General features: G+C 46.0%; 1 protein-coding gene across 1 annotated transcript in view; it reads right to left on the bottom strand.

The window, feature by feature from the left end:
* The window catches only part of SLC22A3 (solute carrier family 22 member 3), a 429,357-nt gene extending 402,484 nt beyond the window's left edge, over nt 1-26,873 (bottom strand). The window contains exon 1 of the mRNA XM_063917520.1: nt 26,062-26,873. Coding sequence (XP_063773590.1) covers nt 26,062-26,484 — 423 coding nt within the window. The 5' untranslated portion in view covers nt 26,485-26,873. The remainder of the gene's footprint in view (nt 1-26,061) is intronic.
* Nucleotides 26,874-27,338: the final 465 nt, after the last annotated feature.

Raw genomic sequence — 27,338 nt, 5'->3', positions numbered from 1 at the left:
AAGCACTCAGCCTCTCGCTAGAAAAATGAAAAGACTCAAGCTGGCAAAAGCAGCACAGCAAAGAACTGTGCATTCTTCGAAATCCCAAATCCACAAGGAGAGTCCAATTGTGTCGGTTGCGATGCCTGACCTTCCCAACACTGGACGTGAAGAGCATGCGCCTTCCACCATTTGCACGCCCCCTGCAAGTGCTGGAAGGAGCACCCGCAGTCCAGTTCCTGATAGTCAGATTGAAGATGTCAGTGTTGAAGTACACCAGGATGAGGAGGATATGGGTGTTGCTGGCGCTGGGGAGGAAATTGACCAGGAGGATTCTGATGGTGAGGTGGTTTGTTTAAGTCAGGCACCCGGGGAGACACCTGTTGTCCGTGGGAGGAATATGGCCGTTGACATGCCAGGTGAAAATACCAAAAAAATCAGCTCTTCGGTGTGGAGGTATTTCACCAGAAATGCGGACAACAGGTGTCAAGCCGTGTGTTCCCTTTGTCAAGCTGTAATAAGTAGGGGTAAGGACGTTAACCACCTCGGAACATCCTCCCTTATACGTCACCTGCAGCGCATTCATAATAAGTCAGTGACAAGTTCAAAAACTTTGGGTGACAGCGGAAGCAGTCCACTGACCAGTAAATCCCTTCCTCTTGTAACCAAGCTCACGCAAACCACCCCACCAACTCCCTCAGTGTCAATTTCCTCCTTCCCCAGGAATGCCAATAGTCCTGCAGGCCATGTCACTGGCAATTCTGACGAGTCCTCTCCAGCCTGGGATTCCTCCGATGCATCCTTGCGTGTAACGCCTACTGCTGCTGGCGCTGCTGTTGTTGCCGCTGGGAGTCGATGGTCATCCCAGAGGGGAAGTCGTAAGCCCACTTGTACTACTTCCAGTAAGCAATTGACTGTTCAACAGTCCTTTGCGAGGAAGATGAAATATCACAGCAGTCATCCTACTGCAAAGCGGATAACTGAGGCTTTGGCATCCTGGGTGGTGAGAAACGTGGTTCCGGTATCCATCATTACTGCAGAGCCAACTAGAGACTTGTTGGAGGTACTGTGTCCCCGGTACCAAATACCATCTAGGTTCCATTTCTCTAGGCAGGCGATACCGAAAATGTACACAGACCTCAGAAAAAGAGTCACCAGTGTCCTAAAAAATGCAGCTGTACCCAATGTCCACTTAACCACGGACATGTGGACAAGTGGAGCAGGGCAGGGTCAGGACTATATGACTGTGACAGCCCACTGGGTAGATGTATGGACTCCCGCCGCAAGAACAGCAGCGGCGGCACCAGTAGCAGCATCTCGCAAACGCCAACTCTTTCCTAGGCAGGCTACGCTTTGTATCACCGGTTTCCAGAATACGCACACAGCTGAAAACCTCTTACGGCAACTGAGGAAGATCATCGCGGAATGGCTTACCCCAATTGGACTCTCCTGTGGATTTGTGGCATCGGACAACGCCAGCAATATTGTGTGTGCATTAAATATGGGCAAATTCCAGCACGTCCCATGTTTTGCACATACCTTGAATTTGGTGGTGCAGAATTTTTTAAAAAACGACAGGGGCGTGCAAGAGATGCTGTCGGTGGCCAGAAAAATTGCGGGACACTTTCGGCGTACAGGCACCACGTACAGAAGACTGGAGCACCACCAAAAACTACTGAACCTGCCCTGCCATCATCTGAAGCAAGAAGTGGTAACGAGGTGGAATTCAACCCTCTATATGCTTCAGAGGTTGGAGGAGCAGCAAAAGGCCATTCAAGCCTATACAATTGAGCACGATATAGGAGGTGGAATGCACCTGTCTCAAGTGCAGTGGAGAATGATTTCAACGTTGTGCAAGGTTCTGATGCCCTTTGAACTTGCCACACGTGAAGTCAGTTCAGACACTGCCAGCCTGAGTCAAGCGGAACGCGACCTGTCAACATCTCCTCCTTCACATTCTCCCGCAACTGGGGGTGCGAGGAAAAGGCTCAGAATTCCGAGCCCACCCGCTGGCGGTGATGCAGGGCAGTCTGGAGCGACTGCTGATGCTGACATCTGGTCCGGACTGAAGGACCTGACAACGATTACGGACATGTCGTCTACTGTCACTGCATATGATTCTCTCAACATTGATAGAATGGTGGAGGATTATATGAGTGACCGCATCCAAGTAGGCACGTCACACAGTCCGTACTTATACTGGCAGGAAAAAGAGGCAATTTGGAGGCCCTTGCACAAACTGGCTTTATTCTACCTAAGTTGCCCTCCCACAAGTGTGTACTCCGAAAGAGTGTTTAGTGCCGCCGCTCACCTTGTCAGCAATCGGCGTACGAGGTTACATCCAGAAAATGTGGAGAAGATGATGTTCATTAAAATGAATTATAATCAATTCCTCCGCGGAGACATTGACCAGCAGCAATTGCCTCCACAAAGTACACAGGGAGCTGAGATGGTGGATTCCAGTGGGGACGAATTGATAATCTGTGAGGAGGGGGATGTACACGGTGATATATCGGAGGGTGAAGATGAGGTGGACATCTTGCCTCTGTAGAGCCAGTTTGTGCAAGGAGAGATTAATTGCTTCTTTTTTTGGGGGGGTCCAAACCAACCCGTCATATCAGTCACAGTCGTGTGGCAGACCCTGTCACTGAAATGATGGGTTGGTTAAAGTGTGCATGTCCTGTTTTGTTTATACAACATAAGGGTGGGTGGGAGGGCCCAAGGACAATTCCATCTTGCACCTCTTTTTTCTTTTCTTTTTCTTTGCATCATGTGCTGATTGGGGAGGGTTTTTTGGAAGGGACATCCTGCGTGACACTGCAGTGCCACTCCTAGATGGGCCCGGTGTTTGTGTCGGCCACTAGGGTCGCTAATCTTACTCACACAGTCAGCTACCTCATTGCGCCTCTTTTTTTCTTTGCGTCATGTGCTGTTTGGGGAGGGTTTTTTGGAAGGGACATCCTGCGTGACACTGCAGTGCCACTCCTAGATGGGCCCGGTGTTTGTGTCGGCCACTAGGGTCGCTAATCTTACTCACACAGCTACCTCATTGCGCCTCTTTTTTTCTTTGCGTCATGTGCTGTTTGGGGAGGGTTTTTTGGAAGGGCCATCCTGCGTGACACTGCAGTGCCACTCCTAGATGGGCCCGGTGTTTGTGTCGGCCACTAGGGTCGCTAATCTTACTCACACAGCTACCTCATTGCGCCTCTTTTTTTCTTTGCGTCATGTGCTGTTTGGGGAGGGTTTTTTGGAAGGGACATCCTGCGTGACACTGCAGTGCCACTCCTAGATGGGCCCGGTGTTTGTGTCGGCCACTAGGGTCGCTTATCTTACTCACACAGCGACCTCGGTGCAAATTTTAGGACTAAAAATAATATTGTGAGGTGTGAGGTATTCAGAATAGACTGAAAATGAGTGTAAATTATGGTTTTTGAGGTTAATAATACTTTGGGATCAAAATGACCCCCAAATTCTATGATTTAAGCTGTTTTTTAGTGTTTTTTGAAAAAAACACCCGAATCCAAAACACACCCGAATCCGACAAAAAAAATTCGGTGAGGTTTTGCCAAAACGCGTTCGAACCCAAAACACGGCCGCGGAACCGAACCCAAAACCAAAACACAAAACCCGAAAAATTTCAGGCGCTCATCTCTAGAACAAACCATAACATCATTGAGACATAGCTGTGGATAGGACGCCGCAGACCATCCAAAGGTGGACCATCATCTGGAAGAGGAAGAGCTGGCCCTTCATCAGGAAGAGAAAGAGCTGAACCATCATCAGAAAGAGGAAAAAATTAGCCCAGTGCCAGTGAAAATCGGGCAGCTGCACTGAGGGCAGCACTACTGAGGCTGGAGGATATCCTGATGCCCATTCTGCCTAGTATACGCACCTACAGCAGATGCACTGTTGCAGAAGGAGAGGACGTAGAGTACTGTACCAGTTGCCATCCTGCCACCATACCTTCCATGTCCCTTGCCAGACACAATGGCTACAGATGAACATCGTTTGACCTGTGTGCCGCACAAGGTGTTACAACCTGGACATTTTTCCCATTTTATCTGAAGGACACCAAACAAAAGCAGAAGCAGAGGACCACAGTCTAAACATCACAAGTATATAGCGGTGAGCTTGTTCCTTTTTTTTTTCTTTGTTTTACGATCAATATTTTTTTCTTATATTATATTATATTATATATATATATATATATATATATATATATATAATATATATATATAACCAATTTTATGCTCCGGCACTGGGCACTGCCCTGGCAATGGGGCTGGCTTGCTCAGGTGCCCTCCTCCAGGTACAAGAACCATATGGATAACAACATGGAGAGATGAGGCGGCACTCAGAGTCTTGAAACAACTAAAACTTGTAATAGTGCATATGTTTTATATATATATATATATATATATATATATATATATATATAATAGGATTTTAATACCTATCGGTAAATGCTTTTCTCTTAGTCCGTACAGGATGCTGGGGTCACATTAGAACCATGGGGTATAGACAGGATCCGCAGGAGACATGAGCACTTTAAGACCTTGAAAGGGTGTGAACTGGCTCCTCCTTCTATGCCCCTCCTCCAGACTGGAGGTTATAGGAACTGTGCCCAGGGAGACGGACATTTCGAGGAAAGGATTTATTGTTAAACTAAGGTGAGATCCATACCAGCTTACACCTCAAGCATGCCGCACAACGTGGCATTCAACAGAACACAAGCCAACGGCATGAACAATTGCAGCAACATGCTGACAATTAACGTAACACAACCCGTTTGTAACCACAACTAATAACTGCAGATACAGTACGCACTGGGACGGGCGCCCAGCATCTCTACGGACTAAGAGAAAAGGATTTACCGGTAGGTATTAAAATCCTATTTTCTCATACATCCTAGAGGATGCTGGGGTCACATTAGAACCATAGGGTTATACCAAAGCTCTATAACGGGCGGGAGAGTGCGGATGACTCTGCAGCACCGATTGACCAAACTTGAGGTCATCACCAGCCAAGGTATCAAACTTGTAAAACTTAACAAAAGTGTTTAATCCCGACCAAGTAGCTGCTCGGCAAAGCTGTAACGCCGAGACCCCCCGGGCAGCCGCCCAGGATGTGCCCACCTTTCTAGTAGAATGGGTCTTCACCGATTTCAGTAACGGCAATCCTGTGGAATGAGCACGTTGAATCGTACCACAGATCCAGCGCGCAATGGTCTGCTTGGAAGCAGGACACCAAATATTGTTGGGAGCATACAGGACAAACAGAGCCTCTGTTTTCTTAATCTGAGCCGTTCTGGCGACATAAATCTTCAAAGCTCTGACCACATCCAGAGACTTTGACTCAGCGAAAGCGTCAGTAGCCACAGGCACCATAATAGGTTGGTTCATGTGGAAAGAGGAAACCACCTTTGGTAGAAACTGCTGACGTGTCCTCAATTCAGCTCTATCTTCATAGAAGATCAAATAAGGGCTCTTGTGAGACAAGGCCACTAACTCAGACACCAACCTTGCAGATGCCAAGGCCAACAGGATGACCACTTTCCAAGTGAGGAACTTCAACTCCACCTTCTGTAAAGGTTCAAACCAATGTGATTGAAGGAACTGCAACACCACATTAAGATCCCATGGTGCCACTGGAGGCACAAATGGAGGTTAGATGTGCAACACGCCTTTCACGAAAGTCTGAACTTCTGGAAGGGAGGCAATTTGTTTCTGAAAGAAAACCGATAAGGCTGAAATCTGTACCTTAATTGAGCCCAATTTTAGGCCCGCATCCAGACCTTGAATAAGTGTGGGAATGACTTCACTGGGAATACCCTTACGGGCTAGGATTGTGCGCTCAACCGCCATGCCATCAAACTTAGCCATGGTAAGTCCTGATACACGCACGGCCACTGTTGGCCTTGCACAGAGGAAGAGGCCAGGGATCTACTATGAGTAATTCCTGAAGATCTGGATACCAAGCCCTCCTTGGCCAGTCTGGGACAATGAGGATCGCCCGAATGTTTGTTCTTCATATGATCTTTAGAACTTTTGGAATGAGAGGAAGTGGAGGGAATACATACACCGACTGAAACACCCACGGTGTCACCAGTGCATCCACTGCTATTGCTTGAGGGTCCCTTGATCTGGAACAATATCTCTGAAGCTTCTTGTTAAGATGAGATGCTATCATGTCTACTTGAGGAACTCTCCAACAACTTGTCACCTCTGCGAAGAGCTTGTAAATGGCCCTTAACTCAGAACGTTTATGTGGAGACAAGTTTCCTGACTTGACCATCTTCCTTGGAAGTTTTCTCCCAGCGTGACTGTCCCCCAGCCTCGGAGGCTTGCATCCATGGTTACTAGGATCCAGTCCTGGATGCCGAACCTGCGCCCCTCTAGGAGGTGAGAGCTGTGCAGCCACCACAGGAGTGAGACCCTGGTCTTGGAAGATAGGATTATCCTCCGGTGCATGTGTAAGTGGGACCCGGACCACTTGTCCAACATGTCACACTGGAACACTCTGGCATGGAACCTGCCAAACTGAATGGCCTCGTAGGCCGCAACCATCTTCCCCAGCAACCGAATGCATTGATGGATTGACACTCTTGCTGGTTTCAGAACTTGTTTGACCAGACTCTGGATCTCCAGAGCCTTTTCCACTGGAAGAAAAACTCTCTGAAGTTCTGTGTCCAGTATCATTCCCAAAAATGACAATCGCGTTGTTGGAAGCACCTGCGACTTTGGCAAGGTTAGGAGCCAACCATGTTGTTGAAGAACTGTCAGGGAGAGTGCAATGTTTCGCACCAACTGGTCCTTGGATCTCGCCTTTATCAGTAGATTGTCCAAGAACGGGATAATAGTGACTCCTTGTTTGCGAAGGAGAACCATCATTTCCGCTATCACCTTGGTGAAAATCCTCTGAGCCGTGGATAGACCAAACGGTGACGTCTGAAATTGGTAATGACAATCCTGAATCGCAAATCTCAGGTAAGCCTGATGCGGAGGATAAATGGGAACATGTAAGTAGGCATCCTTTATGTCCACCGAAACCATGAAATCTCCTTCCTCCAGACTGGAGATCACTGCCCTGAGAGATTCCATTTTGAATTTGAACTTCTTCAGGTAGAAATTTAGGGATTTCAGGTTTAGGATTGGCCTGACCGAGCCGTCCGGCTTCGGGACCATAAAAAGGCTTGAATAAAAGCCTTCTCCCTGTTGTGATGAGGGAACCAGGATAATGACTTGATTCTGACACAACTTTTGTATAGCTTCGCTTACTACCTCCCTGTCCAGAGGAGAAACTGGTAAGGCCGATTTGAAAAATCGGCGAGGGGGAACATCTTGAAACTCCAGTTTGTACCCTTGGGACACTATTTTTAAAACCCATGGGTCTAGGCTCGAACGGATCCAGACCTGACTGAAGAGTTTTAGACGTGCCCCCACCGGTGCGGACTCCCGCAAGAGAGCCCCAGTGTCATGCGGTGGATTTGGCAGAAGCAGGGGAAGACTTCTGCTCCTGCGAACTCGACAAGGTTGTTGATCCTTTACCTCTTCCCCTCCATCTACTAGCAAGGAAGGAAGAGCCTCGCCCTCTTCTGTATTTATTGGGCCGAAAGGACTGCATTTGATAGTGGTGCGTTTTCTTTTGCTGCTGAGGAATATAAGGCAAAAAAGATGACTTTCCCGCGGTAGCCGTAGATACCAAATCATCGAGGCCATCCCCAAACAAGACACCACCTTTATATAGGAGAGACTCCATATTTTTCTTGGAGTCTGCATCAGCATTCCATTGGTGAATCCACAATGCTCGCCTAGCCGAGACCGCCATGGCATTGGTTTTTGATCCCAAAAGGCCAATATCTCTCGCAGTTTCCTTTAGGTATGCTGCAGCGTCCTTGATATAACCCAGCGTCAAGTGGATGCTATCCCTATCCAGTGTATCTATATCAGATGACAAGTTATCTGCCCACTTTTCAATAGCACTACTCACCCACGCAGATGCAGTGGCAGGTCTGACCAGCGTACCCGTGGTCGCATAAATGGATTTTAACGTAGTTTCTTGCTTACGATCTGCTGGGTCCTTAAGGGCCGCCGTGCCCGGTGCTGGGAGAGCCACCTTTTTAGACAAACATGACAGGGCCTTGTCCAAAATGGGGAGTGACTCCCACTTTTTCCTGTAAGCAACCGGAATCCTTTTGGTGATTTGAAACTTTGTGTCAGGGTTTTCCCAGACTTTTTCAAATAGAGCATTCAGTTCATGAGAGGGAGGAAACGTCACCTCCGGTTTCTTTTCTTTATACATACAGACCCGTTTATCAGGAACAGCAGGGTCCTCAGTGATATGTAATACATCTTTAATAGCCACAATCATGTACTGAATGCTCTTTGCCAATTTTGGTTCTAATCTGGAATCACTATAGTCGACACTGGAATCAGTGTCCGTGTCGGTATCAGTGTGCATCAACTGGGCAAAAGAACGTTTTTGCGACCCGAGGGGTCCTGGACTTGCAATAACATATCCTCCACAGATTTTTTCCACGCCTGGGTCTGAGACTCAGACTTATCTAATCTCTTACTGATAAGAGCCATATTCGCATTCAAGACATTCACCCAGTCAGGAGTCGGCGGTGCCGATAGGGGCACCCTCACAGTCGTCCTTGTCCCTAATACAGCCTGCTCCTGGGAAGAGCACTCAGCCTCAGACATGTCGACACACGTGTACCAAACACCCACAGACACACCGGGCTTATAGGGGACAGACCCACAGAGGGACACAGAGAGGATTTGCCACCTCGCAACCCAGCGCCAAACTAACAACTCTGAAAACACTATAAAATGCCTCAGACCTGTAGCGCTTTTAAATGCCAATATACTGCACCAATATGTACAGCGCCCCCCCGTTTTGCACCCTGATACTTGTCAGCAGTGTAAGGAAGGACCAGCGTCTCTGCAGCCTTGTGGAGAGGAAATGGCGCCGAGCAGTGAGCTGTGAGAGTGAAGAAGAAGCTCCGCCCCCGTAATAGCGCGCTTCTGTCCCACTCAAATTAAACAAATAATTATACTGGCGGGGGTTAGGACAGTGCCCAGGCACTAATGTCCCCTCTTGCAAGTTAACTTTTAATGAGGATTTATGCTGCCCAGGGTGCCCCCTCCCCCCCCCGCACCCTGCACCCTGCAGTGCCTGTGTGGGAGAATGGCGTGCAGCGTTCCGCTCGCTGCGCGGTACCTCAGAATGCCGTCACTGGAGAAGTCTTCTGATCTTCTGCTACTCACCTGTCTTCTGACTTTTGGCTCTGTAAGGGGGTGACGGCAGGCTGCGGGAGTGAGCATCCGGGAGCGCCCAGCGATCATCACCCTCAGGAGCTAATGTCCTGTCAGCCAGAAGCAGAGCCATTGAACTCACCAGAATTTGGTCATACGTCTCTCCCCTAAGTCCCACGAAGCAGGGAGACTGTTGCCAGCAGTCCTCCCTGAAAATAAAAAATCTAACATAAGTCTTGTTAGAGAAACTCAGTAGAGCTCCCCTAGAGTGCATCCAGTCTGCCTGGGCACAATTCTAAAACTGGAGTCTGGAGGAGGGCAAAGAGGGAGGAGCCAGTTCACACCCTTTCAAAGTCTTAAAGTGCCCATGTCTCCTGCGGATCCCGTCTATACCCCATGGTTCTAATGTGACCCCAGCATCCTCTAGGACGTATGAGAAATATATATATATATATATATATATATAGTAGATAGTGTCCGCACTCCATACAACCTCAATATACAACAGCGGGGTGCTCCAATAGATACCATAAATATGATCCAAAATATAAAAAAAAATTATTTGCGCACTCAGCATTTGAGAAATAAATGCTTCTTTATTTGTTTTAGGCAAAATACTCACAAAAATCTACATAGCGAAAAGTGCATATGTGCAGTGTTGACGTTTCAGTCCACAAAGGACCATCATCAGGACAGGCAACTGTGCATCCTTGTAGCAGCTCAGCCAAAAGCAGAATGAGCTGTTATCCATAACATAGGAGCTTTTAAACCCTGGAAAATTACCCATAACCACTCTGTGCAACACTGATGCAACCTGGGGATATCACATACAATTAACCACTAAAGTTAGTGATAGCTTTAATATGCAGCAGAAATAAACTATACAGAGCTATTAATAATGATTAATAAAACGAAATAGGCAGCTCACAGGAGAATCAACAATAGATAAGTGCTTTAATTGAGGCACACAATCGTGCTCAAACAGGAAATGTCATGCGTTCCACAGAGCGTGGAACGCATGACCACAAGGATAGAACAGCATTGGTAAAAGCGGAAATGACATTAACCGGAAGTATCGTGCGTTCCACGAGACGTGGAACGCAAATGCCGGAAGTAAACATAGCGCTATTAGAAGCGGGGACAACGTTAGGCATCCATCGCACTTAATCTATAGTAAATACCAGCTTACAGTTAAACGCTAGGGCACAAGTCAAACAAGCCTCAGTAATATTGATTCGATCTAGGCAAATACTATAAATAATAGATAGCGTCATAACTAGAAAACTTATAGTGTAGCCAAAACATATTATGCATTAGAGTGGTTATAGTAACAATCCAGGTGTACATCAAGTCTTAATTGCAAAACAACAAACAAATAAACAAAATACATAACAAAATTTAGACATGGAAGTATAAAAATACTCCTCCATAACTACTAATGGTCACCTCTGCTAACAAAAAAAAGGGGGAAATACAGAAAAAGGTAAAAATAAAAAATAAAAAATATGAAAATAAAAATAAAGTCTCTTATCCTGTATTTATCGTTGTTATAGCAAAACTTTATAGGGGTTATGCCAACGTATGTAAGTCCGCAGGGGCAAATCAGCAAATAAATTACAAAGCTCATCTGGCAATGCAGGCGGTGACTAATACGTATTTTTCTACCGCTATGCGGATGCGTAAAGAATGACCCTGTGAGCATCAAACGACAGGTTGTGCAATCAGCACATTTAAAACAACCCGTCCTCCTACTTGGTAACCAAGTTCCCTGGTTCTTCCGTGGCTGTAGTACGGGACGCATTAGCAAATTTTTTAATTTCTAAACTTGTAAAAAAATTCTCAACCATTGGCAGTACTCACACTAAACAATTTGATACCAGCTGTACCATTTTTACAAGTACTTATGACTGTGTGGCGCAACAAGCCAAAAAGGTTATTACACAGCACTGGCCTATAGTGTCCAGTGACCTGGCTCTTAGTAGACTCCACCTTTGTGCACCTATCGAAGAGGTCCAAATTTAAAAAATTTGCTAATGCATTGTAGGTTACATGCAAAAGCAACTATTATTTACCCTGCACAAAAAAATATAACCCAATATAACTAAACAGAAAGGAAAACCGGGGACCAAAAAAAAAACAAAAAAAACATTCCATCAGACAGACAGCCACCTAATGGGTGTGTTGGAAGAGCTGCTAAGCTGCTAATTACTTTTGAAAATGTTGACAGTTACATCCAACTCATTGATAACATAAGTACTTGAAAATTTCAATAGTTAGAATTCTCTAGCTTTCTATGTAAGGGCAGATAGCTCAATTAGCAGTGTTAATTAAAAGAGTGTCTGACAATGCCACATGCAGTGGGTATGAATCCTGGGTATGTCAGCATCTTGAAATGTAATAATGGACAGTGTGACTGAATAACAAAGAGCTGTCAAGTTAAGTTCATGAATGTCGTATAGGTACAGTATTAGGGACAGAAGGGGTGGAAGAAGGAGACAGGGGCGATAAGGAGATGCAGGGCTTCAAAAAGAGGGTAATCTACAAGTGAAAGTAATTAAAACAGATAATTGACAAGTGCTGACAACAGCGCCCCCTATCCTGCAGCGCTATGTGCAGTGGGACACTCCGCACACACCTAGTTATACTCCTGATAGTCATACATTGTATAGTATTCTCAGCATGTTTTAAATAACCCCAGTTTGATTATAGCAACCATAAATACCATGTACATTAATCTGTAAAGCATGTATAAATACCAGTTCCAACTGTCTTTCATTTCTATAGAGTGAGATAAATCTGTAAGATTTTGACTATATAGTCAAAATCTTAAGGAAAGTTAGTGCATATCTCAAGGTGTTAGGCAGCTTGCGATACCGATTCAATCCCGATGCGCACTCCCGCAAAGTCAAAATCGTACATAGACAAAATCGAAAGTACAGATAGTCAAAATTTGCACTATCTGAGCTCTGGGGGAGTTCAAGGGAAATTGCATAGTCAAAATCTGGCAAAGATTTGTCACTGGAAGCGCATGGCTCTAGAACTGACCCTATTGACATTGGCCAATTAAAGTATACGGTTCCTCTTTTTCTGCATGTCTGATTACATTCTCATCATTTATTCAAGATTACAAGTTCAAAGCATTATTTAAAATGCAAAAAATATAGTATAATTAACCTGTTTAGACCCATTGTCCTATTAATGACATACATTTGTGCACAACAAAATACTATTCCTACATATCTGTATGCATATAAACCCAATGTCCCATACATAAGCCACTTAATCATTTTGTAATTTGGGGCTTGATTTGTAAAATTATTGGCATATTTATGTTTAGAATGTCTGAGTAAGTTTACCATAAACTAGTTTGAAAATATAAATTTCCGTATTATGGGTTTCAATAAGTTAAATTCAGTAAATTATCATGGCTGGGGTTGTGGTGCTCCAAAATCCACCAATACACCATTGCATGTGTGCTGTACTGGGTCAGCAACTATGTATGTGGAAACAATTTGAAAATATCACAACTATGGTGGCACAATATGTGCATTTCATCCAGTGTAAAACTACAGCGATTCTACTCAATGAGTGTTAAGTTACTTTATCAGTCTTACAGTAATTCATAACACACAAAGGCACATCTGGTAACTAAAGCATGACTGCTTCTGTGTTGCAACACATAATAATGTTCCATTTACTCTTTAGGAATGGAGATTTACAAAGAACTGGCTTCCAGCCAATGTAAGTATTTATCTTTTATTAGTTTGTGTACTTGCTCTTACTATAGAATACTATGCCAAAGTACAATTGTAATGTATAAACATCACATAGTGTATATAATTTCAGATTATTACATTGCGTTATAAACAGATGATTACTGTTAACCTACTTTTATATTTCATAATATTATGATTTAAAATTAAAAATAATATATATCCACTTTTGCAGAGGATAGTTAATTTTACCATATTGCTTGTCCTTGATTCTCAGTATCACTGTTTAATCAAGTAAAAATCATTCAGGAGTTGCTCAGAGAACTGTCATACTGTGACTATTATAATGTGACATCCCAAGTCACTGTATCTACTCCGTTAGCACTAGTGAGTGTTCTAGTAACTATGGGGCCCATTTATCAACAATTGATAAAACATGCTGTGAATGATAAAACTCATATTGCATATGATAAACAGTGCTCCAGCCAATCAGCTTCAAACTGTCATTTTCTCTCTCCTTCAAACACATGACAGTTAGGAGCTGATTGGCTGGTACACCGTTTATCGTATGCAATGAGTTTTATCATTCACAATGACATACCTCCCAACATGACCCTCTCCAGGACAAACCTCCCTAGATGACCCTCTGCTTCTGGACTTTTCTCTTAATTTATGATTGGCGACACCTGTTTTGGACAGGTTAATGGATAAGAAAGGTGTTTTAGCACAGGTGAGGGCAATCATAAATTAAAAGGGAAGTCCAGAAGCAGAGCATTCTGTCCCTCCTGGAGAGGGTCATGTTGGGAGGTATGATATAGGGTCTACCTACAGTATACAGCATGTTTACATACTCAAAACAGAAACACAGATCTAAGGATTATGTACCGGTAAGTGAAGGAATAATTGGCCTATTTTTAATATATCTGCTGTGGGATTGTGTAAACATTGTATTACTGCAATTATATATGAATATTCTAGGAAGAGCATACATGATGGAGGAATGTATGATGGAGGAAAAATACTCATCGCCACTTTACAGACTAAGAGGGTAATTCTGAGTTGATCGCAGCAGGAACTTTGTTAGCAATTGGGCAAAACCATGCTGCACTGCAGGGGAGGCAGATATAACATGTGCAGAGAGAGTTAAATTTGGGTGGGGTTTGTTCAATCTGCACTCTAAATTGCAGTGTAAAAATAAAGCAGCCAGTATTTACCCTGCACAGAAACAAAATAACCCACCCAAATCTAACTCTCTCTGCACATGTTATATCTGCCTCCCCTGCAGTGCACATGGTTTTGCCCATCTGCTAACAAAGTTCCTGCTGCGATCAACTCAGAATTACCCCCTAAGAAAGTACAACTTAAGTAAAATTAACACTGCAAGAAAGCCCAGAAACATTGCATTTGTATATGTCAGTTTCCATCGTTCATTAACATCGTAGTGTTATTTGTATGTCCAGTCCTTCATTTTCATATATATAATGTAGTTCATTTATTAAAGGACTTTAAAACAGCTGGACGGGAAAAAAAAATATAATAATAATAAAAGGAGTTAAATTATGTAATTGCTATATATCGCAATACAGAAAAACATACACAATAAGACAAAAGAGATTAGCAGAGCAATTAATGTAATAAATTAATTTCAATATGCATTGTTGGTGATACCTGGATGTCACTTGGAATGTAGCATACAATGGGGCATTTCATCATGACTTTTGAAATCTAATTATTATTATTATCCTTTATTTATATGGCGCCACAAGGGTTCCACAGCACCTTTGCAAAGTACATAATCAAATAAGCAGAACAATAAAACAATGACTTCCAGTACAAGACAATGCAGAACAGGTACACGGTTTATAAACATTTATAACCATCATTGAACTTGACAAAGTCATACTCATGAAATCTGTGCAACAACCAGTACAGTGGCCTTAGATCATAATCAGAGGTCAGTAGTGCACTGCTTTCAACACAGTCATAGGTGTATTTATATTGGGCGCAGGGTGTGCAGTGCAGGGCCCCCCGGATCCAGGGGCCCATGTGCACAGATGATACTTACCTTATGCCAGCATGCTGGTCTCTCCTTCTGTGCAGGGACATCTTTCCAGTGCCATCTTTAGAAAGATGGAACTATGAAGTGAAAGCATAGACTCTATAATGCCGCTTTCAGATCGTAATGCCGGGTCCCACTCTGGAATTGGAAACGGGTCCATTCCAGGTGGGATCCAGCATTGGACCCTACACACCGCAATCCCGACCCGGCAATATACAGGGGTTCACTACGGGTGGCCGGCGGTCGGGCTCCCGGCGACCAGCATCCCGGCGCCGGGAGCCCGACCGCCGGCTTACCGACAGCTTGGCGAGCGCAAATGAGCCCCTTGCGGGCTCGCTGCGCTCGCCACGCTACGGGCACGGTGGCGCGCTACGCGCGCCACACTATTTTATTCTCCCTCTATGGGGGTCGTGGACCCCCACGAGGGAAAATAATTGTCGGTATGCCGGCTGTCGGGCTCCCGGCGCCGGTATACTGAGCGCCGGGAGCCCGACCGCCGGCAAACAGAAGACCACCCATATACAGAGATGGGATCAGCTCCGCGCCGCCTCTCCCTATGCAGTGAATGGGTCCCGTAACCCATTCACACTGCGCCTGACCTGGTAATTATCCGGGAATAACCCTTCTTATAACCCGTTGAATTACCGCGTCAGGCGACCAGGGAATCCATCCATGGCCCCTTTCAGAAAGAACTGCGACTCGTGTCAACCTGGCAATATACCGGGTCAAAACAAGGTTACTTCTGTGTGTGAAAGGGGTATTACTGTGCCAGAGACTCTGCTCTCTTGTGCGCATGCGCCATCTTTCCGAATATCCCTGGGAAGATGGTGCTGCAGAAAAGGAGGGAGGCACTGCCTAGAGGAGAGGTCCTGCTGCATATGGGCTAGAGATGAGCGCCTGAAATTTTTCGGGTTTTGTGTTTTGGTTTTGGGTTCGGTACCGCGGCCGTGTTTTGGGTTCGAACGCGTTTTGGCAAAACCTCACCGAATTTTTTTTGTCGGATTCGGGTGTGTTTTGGATTCGGGTGTTTTTTTCAAAAAACACTAAAAAACAGCTTAAATCATAGAATTTGGGGGTCATTTTGATCCCAAAGTATTATTAACCTCAAAAACCATAATTTACACTCATTTTCAGTCTATTCTGAATACCTCACACCTCACAATATTATTTTTAGTCCTAAAATTTGCACCGAGGTCGCTGTGTGAGTAAGATAAGCGACCCTAGTGGCCGACACAAACACCGGGCCCATCTAGGAGTGGCACTGCAGTGTCACGCAGGATGTCCCTTCCAAAAAACCCTCCCCAAACAGCACATGACGCAAAGAAAAAAAGAGGCGCAATGAGGTAGCTGTGTGAGTAAGATTAGCGACCCTAGTGGCCGACACAAACACCGGGCCCATCTAGGAGTGGCACTGCAGTGTCACGCAGGATGTCCCTTCCAAAAAACCCTCCCCAAACAGCACATGACGCAAAGAAAAAAAGAGGCGCAATGAGGTAGCTGTGTGAGTAAGATTAGCGACCCTAGTGGCCGACACAAACACCGGGCCCATCTAGGAGTGGCACTGCAGTGTCACGCAGGATGTCCCTTCCAAAAAACCCTCCCCAAACAGCACATGACGCAAAGAAAAAAAGAGGCGCAATGAGGTAGCTGACTGTGTGAGTAAGATTAGCGACCCTAGTGGCCGACACAAACACCGGGCCCATCTAGGAGTGGCACTGCAGTGTCACGCAGGATGTCCCTTCCAAAAAACCCTCCCCAATCAGCACATGATGCAAAGAAAAAGAAAAGAAAAAAGAGGTGCAAGATGGAATTGTCCTTGGGCCCTCCCACCCACCCTTATGTTGTATAAACAAAACAGGACATGCACACTTTAACCAACCCATCATTTCAGTGACAGGGTCTGCCACACGACTGTGACTGATATGACGGGTTGGTTTGGACCCCCCCAAAAAAAGAAGCAATTAATCTCTCCTTGCACAAACTGGCTCTACAGAGGCAAGATGTCCACCTCATCTTCACCCTCCGATATATCACCGTGTACATCCCCCTCCTCACAGATTATCAATTCGTCCCCACTGGAATCCACCATCTCAGCTCCCTGTGTACTTTGTGGAGGCAATTGCTGCTGGTCAATGTCTCCGCGGAGGAATTGATTATAATTCATTTTAATGAACATCATCTTCTCCACATTTTCTGGATGTAACCTCGTACGCCGATTGCTGACAAGGTGAGCGGCGGCACTAAACACTCTTTCGGAGTACACACTTGTGGGAGGGCAACTTAGGTAGAATAAAGCCAGTTTGTGCAAGGGCCTCCAAATTGCCTCTTTTTCCTGCCAGTATAAGTACGGACTGTGTGACGTGCCTACTTGGATGCGGTCACTCATATAATCCTCCACCATTCTATCAATGTTGAGAGAATCATATGCAGTGACAGTAGACGACATGTCCGTAATCGTTGTCAGGTCCTTCAGTCCGGACCAGATGTCAGCATCAGCAGTCGCTCCAGACTGCCCTGCATCACCGCCAGCGGGTGGGCTCGGAATTCTGAGCCTTTTCCTCGCACCCCCAGTTGCGGGAGAATGTGAAGGAGGAGATGTTGACAGGTCGCGTTCCGCTTGACTTGACAATTTTGTCACCAGCAGGTCTTTGCACCCCAGCAGACTTGTGTCTGCCGGAAAGAGAGATCCAAGGTAGGCTTTAAATCTAGGATCGAGCACGGTGGCCAAAATGTAGTGCTCTGATTTCAACAGATTGACCACCCGTGAATCCTTGTTAAGCGAATTAAGGGCTGCATCCACAAGTCCCACATGCCTAGCGGAATCGCTCCCTTTTAGCTCCTTCTTCAATGCCTCCAGCTTCTTCTGCAAAAGCCTGATGAGGGGAATGACCTGACTCAGGCTGGCAGTGTCTGAACTGACTTCACGTGTGGCAAGTTCAAAGGGCATCAGAACCTTGCACAACGTTGAAATCATTCTCCACTGCACTTGAGACAGGTGCATTCCACCTCCTATATCGTGCTCAATTGTATAGGCTTGAATGGCCTTTTGCTGCTCCTCCAACCTCTGAAGCATATAGAGGGTTGAATTCCACCTCGTTACCACTTCTTGCTTCAGATGATGGCAGGGCAGGTTCAGTAGTTTTTGGTGGTGCTCCAGTCTTCTGTACGTGGTGCCTGTACGCCGAAAGTGTCCCGCAATTTTTCTGGCCACCGACAGCATCTCTTGCACGCCCCTGTCGTTTTTTAAAAAATTCTGCACCACCAAATTCAAGGTATGTGCAAAACATGGGACGTGCTGGAATTTGCCCATATTTAATGCACACACAATATTGCTGGCGTTGTCCGATGCCACAAATCCACAGGAGAGTCCAATTGGGGTAAGCCATTCCGCGATGATCTTCCTCAGTTGCCGTAAGAGGTTTTCAGCTGTGTGCATATTCTGGAAAGCGGTGATACAAAGCGTAGCCTGCCTAGGAAAGAGTTGGCGTTTGCGAGATGCTGCTACTGGTGCCGCCGCTGCTGTTCTTGCGGCGGGAGTCCATACATCTACCCAGTGGGCTGTCACAGTCATATAGTCCTGACCCTGCCCTGCTCCACTTGTCCACATGTCCGTGGTTAAGTGGACATTGGGTACAACTGCATTTTTTAGGACACTGGTGAGTCTTTTTCTGACGTCCGTGTACATTCTCGGTATCGCCTGCCTAGAGAAGTGGAACCTAGATGGTATTTGGTAACGGGGGTACACTGCCTCAATAAATTGTCTAGTTCCCTGTGAACTAACGGCGGATACCGGACGCACGTCTAACACCAACATAGTTGTCAAGGCCTCAGTTATCCGCTTTGCAGTAGGATGACTGCTGTGATATTTCATCTTCCTCGCAAAGGACTGTTGAACAGTCAATTGCTTACTGGAAGTAGTACAAGTGGGCTTACGACTTCCCCTCTGGGATGACCATCGACTCCCAGCGGCAACAACAGCAGCGCCAGCAGCAGTAGGCGTTACACGCAAGGATGCATCGGAGGAATCCCAGGCAGGAGAGGACTCGTCAGAATTGCCAGTGACATGGCCTGCAGGACTATTGGCATTCCTGGGGAAGGAGGAAATTGACACTGAGGGAGTTGGTGGGGTGGTTTGCGTGAGCTTGGTTACAAGAGGAAGGGATTTACTGGTCAGTGGACTGCTTCCGCTGTCACCCAAAGTTTTTGAACTTGTCACTGACTTATTATGAATGCGCTGCAGGTGACGTATAAGGGAGGATGTTCCGAGGTGGTTAACGTCCTTACCCCTACTTATTACAGCTTGACAAAGGGAACACACGGCTTGACACCTGTTGTCCGCATTTCTGGTGAAATACCTCCACACCGAAGAGCTGATTTTTTTGGTATTTTCACCTGGCATGTCAACGGCCATATTCCTCCCACGGACAACAGGTGTCTCCCCGGGTGCCTGACTTAAACAAACCACCTCACCATCAGAATCCTCCTGGTCAATTTCCTCCCCAGCGCCAGCAACACCCATATCCTCCTCATCCTGGTGTACTTCAACACTGACATCTTCAATCTGACTATCAGGAACTGGACTGCGGGTGCTCCTTCCAGCACTTGCAGGGGGCGTGCAAATGGTGGAAGGCGCATGCTCTTCACGTCCAGTGTTGGGAAGGTCAGGCATCGCAACCGACACAATTGGACTCTCCTTGTGGATTTGGGATTTCGAAGAATGCACAGTTCTTTGCTGTGCTGCTTTTGCCAGCTTGAGTCTTTTCATTTTTCTAGCGAGAGGCTGAGTGCTTCCATCCTCATGTGAAGCTGAACCACTAGCCATGAACATAGGCCAGGGCCTCAGCCGTTCCTTGCCACTCCGTGTGGTAAATGGCATATTGGCAAGTTTACGCTTCTCCGACGACAATTTTATTTTAGGTTTTGGAGTACTTTTTTTTCTGATATTTGGTGTTTTGGATTTGACATGCTCTGTACTATGACATTGGGCATCGGCCTTGGCAGACGACGTTGCTGGCATTTCATCGTCTCGGCCATGACTAGTGGCAGCAGCTTCAGCACGAGGTGGAAGTGGATCTTGATCTTTCCCTAATTTTGGAACCTCAACATTTTTGTTCTCCATATTTTAATAGGCACAACTAAAAGGCACCTCAGGTAAACAATGGAGATGGATACTAGTATACAATTATGGACTGCCTGCCGACTGCAGACACAGAGGTAGCCACAGCCGTGAACTACCGTACTGTACTGTGTCTGCAGCTAATATAGACTGGTTGATAAAGAGAAGATGTCTATGTAACTATGTATGTATAAAGAAGACTGAAAAAAATCCACGGTTAGGTGGTATACAATTATGGACGGACTGCCTGCCGAGTGCAGACACAGAGGTAGCCACAGCCGTGAACTACCGTACTGTACTGTGTCTGCAGCTAATATAGACTGGTTGATAAAGAGAAGATGTCTATGTAACTATGTATGTATAAAGAAGAATGAAAAAAAACCACGGTTAGGTGGTATACAATTATGGACGGACTGCCTGCCGAGTGCAGACACAGAGGTAGCCACAGCCGTGAACTACCGTACTGTACTGTGTCTGCAGCTAATATAGACTGGTTGATAAAGAGAAGATGTCTATGTAACTATGTATGTATAAAGAAGAATGAAAAAAATCCACGGTTAGGTGGTATTACAATTATGGACGGACTGCCTGCCGAGTGCAGAGACACAGAGGTAGCCACAGCCGTGAACTACCGTACTGTGTCTGCTGCGACTGGATGATAAATGATATAAAAAATATATATATATCACTACTGCAGCCGGACAGGTATATATTATATATTATATAATGACGGACCTGCTGGACACTGTCTGTCAGCAGAATGAGTTTTATTTTTATAGAATAAAAAAAAAAAAAAACACACAAGTGAAGTCACACGACGAGTGTTTAACTTTTTCAGGCAATCACAATATAAGTATACTACTAACTATACTGGTGGTCAGTGTGGTCAGGTCACTGGTCAGTCACACTGGCAGTGGCACTCCTGCAGCAAAAGTGTGCACTGTTTAATTTTAATATAATATGTACTCCTGGCTCCTGCTATAACCTATAACTGGCACTGCAGTAGTGCTCCCCAGTCTCCCCCACAATTATAAGCTGTGTGAGCTGAGCAGTCAGACAGATATATATAATATTATATATAGATAATAGATGATGCAGCACACTGGCCTGAGCCTGAGCAGTGCACACAGATATGGTATGTGACTGACTGAGTCACTGTGTGTATCGCTTTTTTCAGGCAGAGAACGGATATATTAAATAAACTGCACTGTGTGTCTGGTGGTCACTCACTATATAATATATTATGTACTCCTGGCTCCTGCTATAACCTATAACTGGCACTGCAGTAGTGCTCCCCAGTCTCCCCCACAATTATAAGCTGTGTGAGCTGAGCAGTCAGACAGATATATATAATATTATATATAGATAATAGATGATGCAGCACACTGGCCTGAGCCTGAGCAGTGCACACAGATATGGTATGTGACTGACTGAGTCACTGTGTGTATCGCTTTTTTCAGGCAGAGAACGGATATATTAAATAAACTGCACTGTGTGTCTGGTGGTCACTCACTATATAATATATTATGTACTCCTGGCTCCTGCTATAACCTATAACTGGCACTGCAGTAGTGCTCCCCAGTCTCCCCCACAATTATAAGCTGTGTGAGCTGAGCAGTCAGACAGATATATATAATATTATATATAGATAATAGATGATGCAGCACACTGGCCTGAGCCTGAGCAGTGCACACAGATATGGTATGTGACTGACTGAGTCACTGTGTGTATCGCTTTTTTCAGGCAGAGAACGGATATATTAAATAAACTGCACTGTGTGTCTGGTGGTCACTCACTATATAATATATTATGTACTCCTGGCTCCTGCTATAACCTATAACTGGCACTGCAGTAGTGCTCCCCAGTCTCCCCCACAATTATAAGCTGTGTGAGCTGAGCAGTCAGACAGATATATATAATATTATATATAGATAATAGATGATGCAGCACACTGGCCTGAGCCTGAGCAGTGCACACAGATATGGTATGTGACTGACTGAGTCACTGTGTGTATCGCTTTTTTCAGGCAGAGAACGGATATATTAAATAAACTGCACTGTGTGTCTGGTGGTCACTCACTATATAATATATTATGTACTCCTGGCTCCTGCTATAACCTATAACTGGCACTGCAGTAGTGCTCCCCAGTCTCCCCCACAATTATAAGCTGTGTGAGCTGAGCAGTCAGACAGATATATATAATATTATATATAGATAATAGATGATGCAGCACACTGGCCTGAGCCTGAGCAGTGCACACAGATATGGTATGTGACTGAGTCACTGTGTGCTGTGTATCGCTTTTTTCAGGCAGAGAACGGATTATAAAGTAAACTGCACTGTCCTCACTAGTAATCTCTCTCCACTCAGTCTCTACACTTCTACAGTAACAGTACTCCTCCTAGTCAGCTCCAGTAAATCTCTCTCAGTCTCTTATAATCTAAATGGAGAGGACGCCAGCCACGTCCTCTCCCTATCAATCTCAATGCACGTGTGAAAATGGCGGCGACGCGCGGCTCCTTATATAGAATCCGAGTCTCGCGATAGAATCCGAGCCTCGCGAGAATCCGACAGCGTCATGATGACGTTCGGGCGCGCTCGGGTTAACCGAGCAAGGCGGGAAGATCCGAGTCGCTTGGACCCGTGAAAAAAAACATGAAGTTCTGGCGGGTTCGGATTCAGAGAAACCGAACCCGCTCATCTCTAATATGGGCCCCAACGGGTGTTAGTATGCCCCTACTAACTAAACGTTTTCCAGTTCTCCTCACAGAACCACATGTAAAATAATTACAACCACCGAAGGAACTTTTAAGATGTGTCAGTCAGCATTCAATACCTCAGTGCTGCAACAAGGAGTGTCCTGAACCCTATTTGAGAAGCACTAGTCCAGAGTTTACCAAACTCCGTCATTACAGTCCAGGTTTTAAGGCTATGGGGCAGCACGGACTGTGTAATGGTTAGCATTACGGCCTCACAGCACTGAGGTCATGGGTTCAATCACCACTATGGCTCTAACTGTGTGAAGTTTGTATATTCCCCCCGTAATTGTGTGGGTTTCCTCCGGGTACTACGGTTTCTTTCCACAATCCAAAAACATACTGGTAGGTTAATTGGTTCCCAATGATATTAACCTTAGCCTGAATGTGTGTGCATGTACATGTGATAGGGAATATAGGGGGACATTTACTAAGCAGTGATAAGAGCGGAGAAGTGGACAAGTTGCCCCATCAACCAATCAGTAGCCTTGTATAATTTTATAGTATGCAAATTATAGATTCAGTGCTGATTGGTTACCATGGGCAACTTCTCCATTGGATCACTTCTCCACTCTAATCACTGCTTAGTAAATGTGCCCCATAGACTGTAAGATCCACTGGGGCAGGGACCAGGGCCGAAACTAGGGGGAGGCTAGGGGGGCACGCGACCTGGGCGCGGAATGAGAGAGGGCGCCGGCGCCGGCGGTAAGCGGAAACATGCAGTGTAGGACGGCGCAGGGCTGAAGTCGCGCCTCCCCGTTCCGCTGCGCCAGGATGCTCCGTTAGAGTCTGCTTCCGGAAACACAGAGGCGCCACTTCACACTCACATAATCATCTGCCAGCAGTGTGTGTGTGTGACGGCCATCTTCAGAAACGGAGAGGACGGGGGCCCTGACTGATCATCACTAGATGTGTGTAAAGGTAGGGAGAGGCGGACAGCTATATATGTATAATATGTGTGTGTGCAGTGTTGTACTTTAACCTAGTGTGTGTGAGCAGGGCAGTGTAACCCTGAGTGAGTGAGTGTGTGTGTGTGTGTGTGTGTGTGTGTGTGTGTGTGTGTGTGTGTGTGTGTGTGTGTGTTGGAGCAGTGCAGTGTAACCCTGTGTGCGTGTGTGTGTGTTGAAGCAGTGCAGTGTAACCCTTTGTGTATGTGTGTTGGAGCAGTGCAGTGTCACCCTGTGTGTATGAGTGTTGGAGCAGTGCAGTGTAACCCTGTGTGTGTGTGTGTGCATGCATGTGCTGGCGCAGTTCAGTGTTACCCAGTGTGTGTCTGATGGAGCAGTGCAGTGTAACCCTGTAAGTTAACTGGAGCAGTGCAGTGTAACCCTGTGTGTGTATGTTGGAGCAGTGCAGTGCAACCCTGTGTGTATGTGTGTTGGAGCGGTGCAGTGTAACCCTGTGTGTATGTGTGCTGGAGCAGTGCAGTGTAACCCTGTGTGTATGTGTGTTGGAGCAGTTCAGTGTAACCCTGTTTGTGTGTGTTAGAGCAGTGCAGTGTAACCCTGTGTGTATGTGTGTTGCAGCAGTTCAGTGTAACCCTGTTTGTGTGTGTTAGAGCAGTGCAGTGTAACCCTGTGTATATGTGTGTTGGAGCAGTTCAGTGTAACCCTGTGTGCATGTGTTGCAGCAGTTCAGTGTAACCCTGTTTGTGTGTGTTAGAGCAGTGCAGTGTAACCCTGTGTGTATGTGTGCTGGAGCAGTGCAGTGTAACCCTGTGTGTATGTGTGTTGGAGCAGTTCAGTGTAACCCTGTGTGTATGTGTTGCAGCAGTACAGTGTAACCCTGTTTGTGTGTGTTAGAGCAGTGCAGTGTAACCCTGTGTGTATGTGTGTTGCAGCAGTTCAGTGTAACCCTGTTTGTGTGTGTTAGAGCAGTGCAGTGTAACCCTGTGTGTATGTGTGTTGGAGCAGTTCAGTGTAACCCAGTGTGTGTGCTGGAGAAGTGCAGTGCAACCCAGTGTGTGTGTGTACTGAAGCAGTGCAGCGTAACCCGGTGTTGTGTGTGTTGTGTGTGTGTGTATGCTGGAGTACCCAGGGTGGGTACTTAATTTGTATATACAGTATAGGAGGGATGTATTTAATCACAGTGTATTGGGGTAAGTGTATATACAGGTGCATGTATATATATGTTTATTTGGGTGTTATGTGTATATTCAGGGGCTGTGTATATATGTACCGTACTGTGTATTGATGTACGGAAGGATGTATTTCTGTATATTGGGGGGGCGGGGGGGCGCGCCAAATGACTGCCTTGCCCCGGGTGACAGAAACCCTAGTTTCGGCCCTGGCAGGGACTGATGTGAATGGCCAAATATTCTCTATAAAGCGTTGCGGAATATGTGTGCGCTATATAAATAACAGGTAATAAATAATGATTAAGCACAATTGACTTAAGTCAATCTGATTTAACCATCTGAACTCAAGCATTGATATTCTTAAAACCTGGGGCCAGATATAATGCCATCCAAGTTGGCCGGAGGTGCGGATTGCCGGTTGAACTTGGATGTTTTTTTAAAGCGACAATCATTTACAAGGCATGGTTTTGCCAACTCGGACTTCATTACATCCAACCCCTGGACTATAATCACAGAGTTTGTGAAAACCTGCTCTAGTCCATGATGCTGCTGCTCCTCACATCACATTTAAAACACAGACCCAGCTCCAGTCTAGTAAAACAGGATGTTTCCTTAGTCTTGCATCCCCATGCCACCTCCACCCACCCCCATTCACCAGCTGCAAGCTCCCCATGCCAGGGACAAAGAAGCATGAATGGAGTGAGTGGTGTAATTGTACTGAGAGGATGTATTGGAGCAGGCCGCTGTAGGTGCCTTGCAGGTGTGCTATCATCTTAATGAGAATCGCTTTATCTTCACACTGATTGCATAGCAGCAAACACTGACTCAATCTGAAAAATGCTGTCTTTAAATCTATCCCTATTGAAGGGCCACATATTAAATACACTGCCCCCCATTTCACCAGTGTACCACAGACCAAGCAATGATCAGGTAATTCATTGGCTGAAGTAACATTTACTGTAACAGACAGCAGAAGACAGTGGATGGAGCAATGAATGAAGCATTGTGTGGTGATGGAGGGGGTAGCACACTGGTGGCAAAAGTTACATCTGGGTCTGTAGATAGTAACCTAACTGTAAGTGGTTAGTAGGATTGCAGTACCTGACTTATAATGGTTGTGCGATACTCTTCATAGACCCACCCGTCCTGGCAGGATTTGATCGGCAGCTGGTCCAGGCTCTGGTTGGTGAAAGCATCCATAGGACTGGCACAGCTTAGAGGGGAGATGCTGCTAGCATTCCAAGTGATGTCATATGTGTCACACAGGCCCTGCTCAGGCTGCTCAGCATGTACCCTGGGTACTGTTAAGTTCCTTTCCTCCTGGGGACTCCAGCCGCAGACCTTGCTGAGCTCTGCCAGCTCTGTGCTCCTGCACCAGTAACTCTCCGGTATCTGTCCCAGAAAGACTATTGCCACAAAGGAGAAGGCAAAGGTGATCCCCGTCATGCACAGCAGGGAAAAGACCCTCTTCTGATAGCGCCCAAACTCACCAGCCTCCTGCAGTACTTCATCAAAGGTAGGCATGATTGCTATGCTCAGAGCGTGATCTGATGCTGCACCCTGGCAGATGGCCCCAGCAAGCCAATGCAGCAGTTACAAGGGGCCCACTCAGAGATGCGCTCGGATGTTGGGCATGAGCTGACTGATAGAAGTGCTGTGGAAGTGGTGTCCTCTGCTATAACATTGCTCCAGGTACAGCTGACACACTGGCAGCAGGGCACCAGCATTCAGAGCCGGTTCCAAACTTTGTGCTGAGGAGATAACTGCGATGCTGGCTACAATCAGCTTCTCCCGCTGTCCTTCCTATCTCCCTTCCACACTATAGCAGTTGTTACTTGCAGCAGATCTGGCATGGAGCAAAGTTTTTTTATGAAGTAGAACTGCAGTGGTCCAGCGACAAATCGCAGTCTGTCTGGTCTGTAATACAGCGCAGCTGAGAGTGCAAGATGAGAGGGAGGACAGCACAGACTAGTGGCAGCTGCGTGCCAGGCAGGAGAGAGGGTGGGCACTCCCCTCATAGCTCCCTCTAGACTTCACACCATGCTTAAAGCACTGAAGAGCTTTTGTTTTGTTTGCTCTGAAAGTAGCACAGACCATAAATTGGTACTTTGCCCAAACTTTCTGGGTACTTATATTAATCTCATTTAGTGTTTACAGAAAAACTCTTTTGAAGTAGATTTGAACTCATTTCTCAAGTACCACCAACAGGCAGTGGCAGAGGCTATACCTCCCAACTGTCCCTCGCATGCATACAGAATCTATTCACGGGATACAGAGGGACTGGGGGAATGCCCCCTCAGAGATAAAGGGGTATATTCAATTAAGGTCGAAACTGCCGTCTTGTCGAAAAGATGGCAGTTTTCGACTTTTTCAGGTCG

The sequence above is a fragment of the Pseudophryne corroboree genome, chromosome 4 (genome assembly GCF_028390025.1).
Source record: "Pseudophryne corroboree isolate aPseCor3 chromosome 4, aPseCor3.hap2, whole genome shotgun sequence".
NCBI classification, from domain to species: Eukaryota; Metazoa; Chordata; class Amphibia; order Anura; family Myobatrachidae; genus Pseudophryne; species Pseudophryne corroboree.
This window is presented reverse-complemented; position numbering and strand designations above follow the sequence as displayed.